Here is an 11,486-nt window from a genome sequence, read left to right as displayed (position 1 = left end):
GGGCCGGCGGGAGGGGCGGGGCCGCTGGGCTGTGGCCACTGGCAACGGGGAGGGGCGTGGTTTCCTGCGGGGGGCGGAGCTTCCGGGGACGGTGCCGCACGCCGCGGTTCAGTCTGTCTTGCCGGGGCAGAGGAGGCGGCGCCCAGCGGATGAGAGCGGCCCCTTGCGGGCGGGCGGGCAGCGCCGGAGCCCGGTCCGGCGGCCGCGTCCCGGCCGGGCGGTGCGGCGGGGCCAACCCGGCTCCCAGTGCCTCCCGGCTCTTCCCAGGGCCTCCACGCCACGCAGCACCCGCGGCCCGCAGCCTGGGGCCCCTCGCTGCGCCGCGGGGGTGCAGAGCCGGCGGGGCTGGGCCAGCGCTGGGCAAACAGGAGCCCCCGTGGTGGGGGACGCACCCGCCGCTGTCAGGGCCCTGAGCACAGGGCTGGGCCGGTCGGGGCAGCGGGCAGATAGTTCAGCAGACACAGACAGCACTAGTCAGCAAGGGGGAGAACCAGGAGAGTTAAGTTAGGCGTTTGTTTGATTCGGGGGGTTTGGGGCTTTGGCCAGAGGTTCTCGGCTCGTTCGGCAGCCCCTCAGCGCTGTGCAGGCGTGGGACGCTCCCCAGCAGTGGTCAGGAGCTGACCGCTTGCTTTTCCATCAGCTGGGCCTGATCACCCAGAGGGGAGCTGCATTAGCTGGTTGCTGAAGGTCTGGAAAGCTTCAGCCAGCACAGGAGTGTGCCAGGAGCACCATCGCTGCCCCCGGCTCCGCTGTGCTCGGACAGCTGCCCCATGGCGGTGCCACCTCTGGGAGCCCGTGCTGCCCCACAGCACCACAAAGCCCACTTTGCCACTTCCCAGGCAACTCCTCAGGTCATCGTTTCTTTTCAAGGAGTGGAACCAGGCACAGTACCTGAGAGGAGCACAGTCCTCCCCACCTCCTTCAAGAGAGACATGCTAGAAGGGTCCAGACTTAATTCCTGTTTTCCTTTTCTTCCACCTGTATAAAAGCAACCTTCACACTGAGCTTTCTCCAGCCCTCTTAGCAGGGAATGTTTGCTCTCTGCTGGCACTCCCAATAACCTGCCCAAGCCACCTCCAGGTGCAGCAACAAGAAGCAGTGACGTTTGCTGCTGTCTCTCCTGCTGCAGCATCACATCCATTTCCCACACATCTCAACCCCCTCCGTTGTGGCTGAGGCAGTTCCAGGTGCTGCTTTTCACCCATGTGAAGCTGAAGAGCTCGTTTATGAACAGTGGTTTGAAATACAGTAATGCTTGCCTTTCTCCAGCAGTTCCCTAGTGAGGATCTTGAGCCTCTCTGTAAACTGGAATTAGCTAAACCTCAGAGGCCCTCCTTGTACTGGTGTCACAGCTCTTTTGCAGCTGGAAGAAAATACTTCAGCCTGGTTACGTGTCTTGCCCGGAGCCATGCAGTGAATCACAGGCAGGAAGAGGAACAGAACTCAGAAACCCTTTAACTGGCAGCCTTGGCCATCAGATACTTCTCTCTCCTCCAACCTTGGAGTTATTTAACTCAGGATGCATTTAGTACTTAACATGTACATTTTCCCATCACAATAGCAAATGCTAAAATTTGGGTCTCATTTAACAGCTTTGTGCCTTTGCTCTGAACCAGCACATCGAGAGGAGCCGAGGCAGAAGGACGTAAAATGTGTGCTCGCTGGCAGGCTCCCCGGTTGTCCCCACCTGCTCAGCCATACCACACACCCACCACTGGCCCTTGACGATGGCAGCCAGCCAGGCCAGCTCTCCGGCGGGACCCTGGGTGGCCAGTTATGCCGGACACTTGGTTGCATCAGACTTGTTTGAGTTGTGCTGGGCCCCACAGGTCTCTGATGGGGCATACAGATCAGCCCCTTCTCATTTAAATCCTCTTTTTTGGCAGACAGAAATGGGGCAGGTTGTGAGCAGGAGCAGATGTGAGCAAGCTGGCCCTGCGCCGTCACACCTCTCAGGCTCTGGGCAACATTTCTTCGTCCACCTCAGCCGTCATACGGAGGAACTTCAGCTTCCTTCCAGCAGCAGCAGCTGGTGGTGACACCCAGCAGGGCAGACCCTTCACCCCACCGCCCCAGTGCTCCACATCATCTCAGCAGGGCACGTGGGACCTGTGCAGGGGTACTCGTGCCCCAGGCTCAGCCTGTGGCCCAGCCCCTGGCTTCCCAGCTCTGCTCTCACCCGCTGGACCCTCCATCCCTTGCCCCAGCAAGCTGGGCTGTTGTCCTTCCTCTCTCAGTTGCCCCGAGTGCCTTTGTCTGCTAGAGAAGGTGAGCTGAGCTTTGTAAAGTTCACTTTTGGATGTGGTAAAGATGCTTATCACCTTGGGAACAAGGCAAAATGCAAACAGCTCTGACTAACTCAGCATGGAAATACCCTCCCTAGAGGGACAGGCAAGAGGCCAGAAGAGAGCATGCGGCTCTGGGGAATTTCCATCAGCACCAACACAGACTTTGAAAGTCCTTCCTGGCTGCCAGAAACATGGCAACTCTGCATCAACATAGATGAACCAACACCAGCACTTGGTCCCTTACAAACAAGGGGGACGGGAAGTTATGGGACTAAATGGAAGGAAGGCAGTATAGACATGTGGAAAATGCTCATCTGGTGGGCAGGAGGCTGCCTGCAGGGGCAGAGCCAGAGGCCAGGGGCTGTTTCTCAAAGAAGCCCAATGCTTCATTCCTCAGAGCAAGCTGCATGACCAAATGGCACGAGCGTCCCACACACTCACATATCGTGACATGCCGTTTGGCCCACACCTGCCCCACGAGGCAGGCGCCACGTCCCAGGAGCTGCGTGTGCCACCTCCAGCCGTCCCGCTGCCCGAGGATCTCCCACCGCCCTGCTGCCCGCCCATGCTGCTGGGACAGAGTCCCAGAGTGCCAGGGATTGGAAGGGACCTGGAAAGCTCATCCAGTGCAATCCCCCCATGGAGCAGGAACACCCAGATGAGGTTACACAGGAAGGTGTCCAGGCGGGTTGGAATGTCTGCAGAGAAGGAGACTCCACAACCCCCCTGGGCAGCCTGGGCCAGGCTCTGCCACCCTCACTGGGAACAAGTTTCTTCTCATCTTTCAGTGAAACCTCCTGTGTTCCAGTTTGCAGCCATTGCCCCTTGTCCTATCACTGGTTGTCACCGAGAAGAGCCTGGCTCCATCCTCATGTCACTCACCCTTTACATATTTATAAACATCAATGAGGTCACCCCTCAGCCTCCTCCAAACTAAAGAGCCCCAGCTCCTTCAGCCTTTCCTCATACAGGAAATGCTCCACTCCCTTAATCATCTGGACTCTCCCAAGCAGTTCCTTGTCCTTCTTGAACTGACCCGCTCGGAAACCTTGGGACCTGCTTGGAAATCTTCCCTGTGTACCGCCTGCCCGATCCACCGCTCTCTGGGAGCTGGAGAAATCCTCTCCAGAGGGGAGGTGCAGCAGAGCGCAGGGGCTGTGCTGGAAGGGCGCAGGGCAGGACTGGGCGCTGTGGTCAGGGTGAGGGCACAAAGGGTGCTGCTTGGGCCAGTGAGCCAGGAACAGGCTGTGGCTCAGTATTTAAAACAGGTTGGCCACTGGCCTCCTGACACACAGGTTGGTGTCACTGGGGTGCCAGGAGCAGGAGACCCTCTGGAAATTGTCCCCAAAGCCACACAAGACAGCACAGGTTTACTCCTCTGTGTAACTGCTTCCACTTTCTCATCACCCACCATCGGCACCACAGACTTTTATTTGCCACTGTGGAGGTTCTTGTACTGATTGATAAGTTTTCTAAAATATTATTAATTTGTTGAAATGAAATTGATTTCCATGGGAAAACCTCAACAGGAAACTAGGAAGGGCAAACACACGTCCTGGCACCCTGTGAGAGCCACACGGCTCAGGGACAAACAGCACGAGGAGCACAGGGACACTTCAGCCCTTCAGCTTGTGGTGCCTCTGCTAACACACAAGAGGAAATACACTGAGGGATTAACTATTGAGCTGTTGTTTTGCCCTCAGACTTAAATTCATTTCCCACTGCATTCTTCTATGTTTCTTTCTTGGGACAGGAATTCAAAATTCACAGTGTTAAAGAGTTTCAGACAAACTTGAAAGTGCTAAGAAATATGCAAATTAGTGTTATGGTTAACTGCCTATTTAGGCCACAAATGCTAAATGCTAAATATTTTCCTCCTGGATCTGTTAGCTAAAATGGTTTTGTAATTAAATACAAACTTTTAAAGTTATGGAATGAAGTTTTCTGGCATACACGTAACCTCCCCCACTCCTGCCTGCTGAGACCAGAAGGGTCAAGTTTAGATTTTCATCTTGTTTTCAGATCCCAGTCCCGAACCACATGAACCTGGATGGGGTAGGGTCCGCTTGCTAAATTAGAACTCAAGCTACCAAACCAAACAGAACAGGCTACAGTGATGGACAAAACCCACTCAGTAATGCCCGCACAGTGTCTTGAGCAGCAAAGATTTACAGCAGTGGGACAAGGAGGAATGTTCCGTTTGGAGACCAGTCCTGTCCAGTCTGATTCATGGTGTCCTAGGATTTCTCAATAAATTTACCATGTGCTACCTTTAAAATAACCAGGCTCCTTGCTCCTGTAAATAGCTTTTCCAGATACTTCCTTTGAAGAGATGGGGGTCAGCAGAAGGTTCCCAACTCACTTTTATTTAGAACTAGTATGTACCTATCTTTTCCTGTGCGTATATTGACTTTGTTCTCTGGTGAGTTCTATTACTTTCAGGGGAGACATCTCATTACAGCTTGAATTTTGCTGGGGAAATGAATAAAAAAAAATCAGTGTTCTTACAAATCACTCTCTATTCCCCTTCTCTACACCTATTCCATTTTGACTTAATATTTTCAGATAGTAATATATAGAATTAGATAGATCACTCCAGGTGTTTTGTTAAGCCCTTTGTCTTAATAGTGACTTCTGCCACAGGGAGTTTCCATGGATATCACAAGCAAACTTTCCCAAAGTTATGTAAGAAGAATCATTTGCAGGTTGTAGCCTATGAGCTTCTCCTTTTGCTATTGAAGCACTGAACAGCAGAACAGAATTCTGCACCTCTGATTGTCAGCTATTTAGTGAGATACCGAGATGGTTTTTATTTAACAAACTGTGATGGAGCTTTCATCTCCTCCTTTTAGATGCCACATCACCTCTGGTAGCTACTGTGAGAGGGATCAGCAGTCATTCAGACCCCCCTCCCCAAGGCCAGCAATCGCATTTGTACATTGATTTTCTGTGAATGCAGAGTTTGGCAGGATGCATTATTCAACTTTGAGCTCCCATGAAAATAATTTTAAACCATGTATAGCTCCAGTTGTTTGGAACTAGAGGACACAACTCTGACTCATGGCCAAACGGGTCTGGTCAAATCCCTGCCGTGACGCCGAGCAGGGCTCAGGAGGGATCTCTGCTCCGCAGCGCTGTTCTGTTCTCCTGAACTCGGCAGTGATGCTTCTCACCGCTGTCTGTGTGTGACCCAGAGGGGAGTACCTCCCTTTACCTGCGCTCTGAATATTTGCACCTCCTACCGCAGTGTATCGCACATGTGAAGAACAGGATCCTGAGCATCTTTTCCTGGTGGAAATGTATTTTGGGGGGCCATTTGCATTGAAATATTGTCTTAGTTTCTCCCCTGTGGCACGCCTTCAACTTTCATTGTCTTAGTGGCAATTGTGTGCTTCCTCCTTCATCCTCAGGATGATCTTATACTGTTTTCGAGCTACAGAAGAATACACATATACAAACCACATTTTTCTGTCTTTGTTTTTTTAACCTCCTCTCTTGTTTGTGAAGTTCAGATTAAGTTTAGGTTTTTTTTCATGCTGAAAACATGAGATATTTTACCCATCCAGACAGAAACCAGAAGGAAAGCATGAACACCCTGCACTCTGTCTCATTGGGTTTGCAAACTGCGCTTGCAAAAAGCGCTGGGCTTAATGCATCTTGCCAACAAGCTCATCCTCTAAAGCGAGTGACACTGCCACCCAGCATTTCTAATGATGGTTCTCCTAAGAGGCTGCAGGGATTTCAGCAGGATGGGAAGGGCTTTACACAACCGCACTCTAACCAGGGAGGAGCAGAGCAGCCCAGCGGGAATGACACCAGCACAGCTTTCATGTCAGTGGTTTCCCTTCAGTTTTACAAGAGTGACTGCGGAAGGAACAACAAACACGAGCATTTGTCCCACCCTTAATTGCTAGCTTCAAAAACGGAAGATTAATTTTTTAAAGCCATGTTGTGCTCCTGCTTTCAATGCACACGTGCAAATAGTGCTTTTATAAACCTCCCTGGCAGCTCTGTGAAGAATTACATTACAATGACAACTCCAAACTTAGAGTTGAAAGACATTTTTGTTTTAAGATCTTCATCTCCTTCCTGGCAAAATAAAACTGTCTTGGAAAAATACTTTGTAAGCCTCTTCCAGCTAAAGAACATCTGTGGGGAGCTGCTGTAAGTCTGTGGAGCGGGAGCTCTTCCAAAAAGACCTTCAGAAGCCCTGGTAATGAACGCTCTCCTATTTCCCTTTCTTTTCCTGCTACCTCAGCGTTGCAGTGGACACAGCATTCATAATAAAAGCTATTAAACACAAGCGATTTCTGACATTATGCCACTTCAACGTGACCCCCCTTCCCTCCTACAAGTGTCGTTGCCTGTCAAGTGCGCTACCACCCGCCATGGGTGCACTTCTCCCCGGTGACGTTTTTCTAGATAGAAATAGCCCTTTACTGACTTAAAATGTTCTTCAAAAAAATTCAGCATGAAATGAAGAGATAAAGCCCCAAGTTTATATCCTGGTTCTTCTTAAGGAGGTTTTTGTGCAGCTCTACATTAGTCTGAGCAGAGTTGCCTGGAACAAAGGCTCCTGTTGGTCCGAGTGACCAATTTTAAACTCTCCTTAAACTGAAGAGTCTAGCAACGTGCTTTACCCAATCCCCATGTTTCAATATGAACAACTTCAGAGGAAAACTTACAAAAATTGCCATTATGAGTTGCAAAAGCTCTGAATTCACAAATATTTCAGTGTGTCAGGGACATTTCTTTGGCAAATTTGAGTGTTATTTTCCTGGAATAAGTGATCGAGTGAGCTGATGTGAGTCAGTCACCGCTGTACAAGGCACACAAGTTTTACCATGAATTCAGACCAGCTCAGAACCATTAACGCTAAGCTGATGCATCAGCTGAGGTGGAGGAAAGGCTGCTGATTTCTAGCACCAGGACCTTGTGGAAAGACAAACAGGATCTGGAGGACTGACTGGGGCTGAAAAAATAGTGCATTTCATATGGCATTTGGTATTCCCTCCTCATTTAGCCTTAGCCAAATAACAAAATCCATCTTCTTTGGGCACAAAGTGACACACCAGAATCAGAGCCACAATGAGGATGGTGTGTGCTCCTAAATCATCAGCTCAGGGTTTTATGATAATTTAAAATTATGTCATCTAACAGAGGGATTATTTCCACGGCTGGAGAAATAAAGCACAATATCCTGGGTAGGAAGACACGCTGCCTTGACTTTCAATCACTCAGCTGCTGTCAGAAGACAAGTGTGGTGGAAACCAGTCCACAAACATGTAACACGGCCACCACTTTTTCTTACTTGCCTTTTCCAACGGCTAACGAATGAATGCCTATGACTCGCAAGAATTGGGTCTAAGCCATATTTCTGAAGGCAGAAAAGACTGCATAAAGAGAGCTCCAGTATAAAGTAGAAAAAGATCTTTGTGGCAAATTGAATTTAGCAACGTCACCAGGAGCTTCTGACTCAGAGCCCCATTCTGCCCAGCTGCACACACCAACCACCACCACACACCTGCCAAACCAGCGCGATTCAGCCCACTTGGAGCTCCGCCACGAGCAGTTGGACAGAAGACGATGGATGCAGCCATAAAGCAACATGTAATGAAAATATTTTTATTTCAGGGTGTAATTAAGCCGTATTTTGTCACACTGCTACTGGCTGAGGCAGGAAGGCTACTGATGAGTTGTACCAGGAGAAATGGCAAATGGGATGAGGTTGTTATTCCACTTCAGACCAGTCCATGCTGGCTTGAGTCAACCTCAGAACTTGGATATTTCTTGCCTGTTTCTGCTGCCTGGCAGATATCCCAGATAAAAGGGCTGCTTGCATAGCTCAGACACAGAGGAGGGTGCTCTGTCTCATGCCATTAGCAGGAAGGTGTCGCACTGGCTGTAGTTTTCTGGGGGTTCTTGGGGCAGCAGAGGGGGGCATTGCTACAGCAACAAAAAGCACCAGAGCCCACAGCCAAAGATTCCACCTCCAAACAGCTTCTCAGGACTGCTGCTCCCACTGTCCCCACAAAGGAGTAATTGTGGTTTTCATTGTACAGGGACACAAAAACACTCCATATATACAACTAAAGCAAAACATTTAAGCACTTTCAGGCTAGCATCCACCTCCTGCAAGCCAGGCTTAACATCTTCCTTCCGTGGGCCACCTAGACAGCTTAACCAGCTTGCAGGTGGGCATCCCTGCTTGCAGAGCAGTTCAATGGTGAGCTGACAGCTCCCTCCTCTGTCAGAAAGCACTAAATGCAGCCTAAAAATCTGTCCTATCGTCACTTGGAACAGGAGACTTGAATAACAGAGGATATTAGGCATTTTCTCTCATTTTTTACACATAGGTAGGGAGATTCTGCAGACAGGTGGTACAGGACATCCCAGCCAAGCACACTCAGTGCTACTCAGGCTTCAGTTCTCATCCTGCTGCACTGCAGCTTATTTTGGGGAGCCTTACAGCCAACAGCAGGGCATGGCCAGGACTTACTTCCCCTTCCAGCTGTATAAGCACACGCCAGGTGTCCTGCTTGGGTCCTCCTGGGATCTAGCTTCTCCAGGGCGTAGCAGCACAGCACAGGAAGGGAGCAAAGCAGGGGATCTGTCCTGCTCAGGCGGGACTGCAGGTTCTGGCAGGTCACGGGCAGGTCTGTCCTTGCTGCTCAGGCACAGCGTGATTCACGCTGAGGAGGTATCACTTAGTCCTTCCCTTCTGCATGCAAGAAAAATAGTGGTCTTACTGAGTGTTAATGACAGGTTGAAATTACATATGAAAATTTAGTCCCAGCAGGATGTTATTTCTGCTGTGTTCCCTCTGCTGACAGGCCAGCCTGGGATATAAGCAGAGTGTGCTATACACTTGTGCCACCTGCAGAGGTTGTATCTGGAATGGAGCAAATAGCGTAAGGGCTTTTTTGCTGGTTCTTGAAATAAAACCAGAATCGGGGGGTGGTGGAGGCACTTAACAGACAAACAGATTTTAAAATACTGGTAAAATGGTGTGGAAAATATTTCAGAATCAGGTTGTATCAATACATTCTGTTCAGTTTCATAGCATCATAGAACAGTTTGGGTTGGAAGGAACCTTCAAAGCTCACCCAGTCTAACCCCCTGCAATGAGCAGGGGCATCTTCAACCCGATCAAGTTCAAATGTAGAGTTTTCTGATGGAGTTTTTAATTCAATTAAATCTCTCTGCACATACCACAAGGTAATTTTATTTTCATTGCATTTTCTTGCCATAACACAACTGTGCTCTTAAAGCCTGTAGAATGCCATGTACGAACTTAAAGCAAAGGTGCTATGTTGGTGTGAAAGAAGCTAAACAATTGTGACTTGAAATTCAAAGCAGCTTTCAACTGAAGTACAAGTTAAAAGAACCGTGCAGAAAAATAACTCGCAGCAATAAGAAAATGAAAGTGAAATGTAAGAAAGGTTTTCAGAGCCATGACCAGCTGCTTGTGCCCTATTTGTGGGAGAGAGGAAGGTGGGTCAGGCTAGGATTAAGAGATGAGCTTGTGAAAGTCACTGCTGTCTGAAGCCATCATGCCCAAGAGCCAGCCAGGGTCTCCAAGAGGTTCAGACCTTTGGGTGCATGTTCCTGGGTAGGAAAGCCAGATGATAAACTTTCAGTTCATGTAGCGAATCACCTTCACATGAGGAGATCAGGAGGATCCCACAGCTGAACAGGAAATACAGAACACAAAGAACTCTGGTCACTTTGCTGTAGGATTTTAAAGAAGGCTTGCTGCAGCTGGGGAGGAAGGGGAGCAGCTGGGACCCAGCCTGTTCTTGGAAGGCCTTTGCTCCTCTGGACCTTGATGGTTTCTGTACCAGGTTTCTCTTGGAGGGAACAAAGAGCTGCCTCCTCCTCCAGCCATCCCGCAAGGGAGCTCACTGCTCCTGGCAAATGCCGCCTGGGAGGTGTCTTAGCCAAGAGCAAACCCATGCCAGTGCTACAGACCTCAGCTGCACCAAGCTGGGACTCCAAGACTCCGTTTCTCCCACTGTGGATAAGAGCCTGCGTTTGACAGAGGTCAGCAGCTTTTTGGAGCTTCTGCTCCCCCTGTGCAAATCAGAGGCTTTGCATTTCCTGGTCCCCGAGGAAGGGCAGTTCCTTCTTCTGTGAGAATCCCCCATCCAGAGCACCAGAGTTCTCCCCGTCATTAAGGCTATCACGACAGCAACACTGATTAACACAGTGCCCATTGGTCCATCTGCAAGAAAACACCTGTGAAGAGACATAAGTGAGTTAATTGCCAGAGCAAAAGGGAAAGAGGATACTAAAGGACTGGCTTGTGAGGCCACCACTTCCTTTAGGACTTTGGACAGGCAACTTGGCCTTCAGGCTTCTTTGTCTACGAGACAGGTCAAACACCAACATCATCAAGGCCTGTGCTTGGCCTAAATGCTGCAGAAACTGGGAGAGGGGAAGCATGTTGTCCTAAATGGAAGAAATAGGTCTGTCCTTTTGTTTTGGACTCTGCTGGTTTTACCTTTTTTTTTTTCTTTTTCCTTTTTTTTAACACTGGCACCATTGGGAGAGTTCCCATTTGCTTAACTAGGCCACATAAGAGGAACCTGGGAAGACACGTAACATGTTTGGAGTGGCTTGACCTGCTAATTTTCATCCTTCCTAAGTCTGAGCAGGCTGGGTTCAGATAAAAGTTCTTGGCTTTGAGAGGAGCTGGATACCCAAATCAGCTTGGAAAAGTAAATAGTTGGTGATTTTATTTTTAAACAGCACATACACCACCACCTTATAAATACATTGTTACTGGGGTGGACAGATGCTTCACACTGCTTAGCTGATAGTTCTAAAGCAATGACAACATGAACATACCAACATGTTATGTTGGTGAGCACATCTGAAACTGGGAATGGGATCTAGAAAAAAAAACTTATAAAAGCAAATTATGGTACAATTAATAAAGAGAAAACATTTGAGCCAGGTAAGTTTTGGCAGGACTTCTGCTAAATAATGTCATGCTGTGGTGTTAAAAGTAAGCTCTCATACTTTCCTAGCATGGAAACCGTTCACTCTTCAATCAAGTGTATAGCTTAACTAAAAATATAACCCTTGTTATGTTCTCCAAGAAAAAAGAAATCTTATCAGCTGCTTTTTTCTATTATTTTCTCTCAGTTTTCATTGTTGTTTATGGTAGCTGTAAATACACTTGAGAGACTGCCT

General features: G+C 49.0%; 1 protein-coding gene across 1 annotated transcript in view; it reads right to left on the bottom strand.

Moving 5' to 3' along the window:
- Positions 1-7,887: 7,887 nt before the first annotated feature.
- Positions 7,888-11,486, bottom strand: part of LOC110363556 (bcl-2-binding component 3, isoforms 3/4-like) — a 6,147-nt gene continuing 2,548 nt past the window's right edge. Inside the window, exons 2-4 of the mRNA XM_065074807.1 lie at positions 10,260-10,526; positions 9,881-9,977; positions 7,888-9,009 (exon numbers count right to left, since the gene is read on the bottom strand). Coding sequence (XP_064930879.1) covers positions 8,992-9,009; positions 9,881-9,977; positions 10,260-10,526 — 382 coding nt within the window. The 3' untranslated portion in view covers positions 7,888-8,991. The remainder of the gene's footprint in view (positions 9,010-9,880; positions 9,978-10,259; positions 10,527-11,486) is intronic.

Source organism: Columba livia, chromosome 10, assembly GCF_036013475.1.
Source record: "Columba livia isolate bColLiv1 breed racing homer chromosome 10, bColLiv1.pat.W.v2, whole genome shotgun sequence".
Taxonomy (NCBI): Eukaryota; Metazoa; Chordata; class Aves; order Columbiformes; family Columbidae; genus Columba; species Columba livia.
Note: the sequence above shows the minus strand (reverse complement) of the source record. Positions and strands in the feature narration are given on the sequence as shown.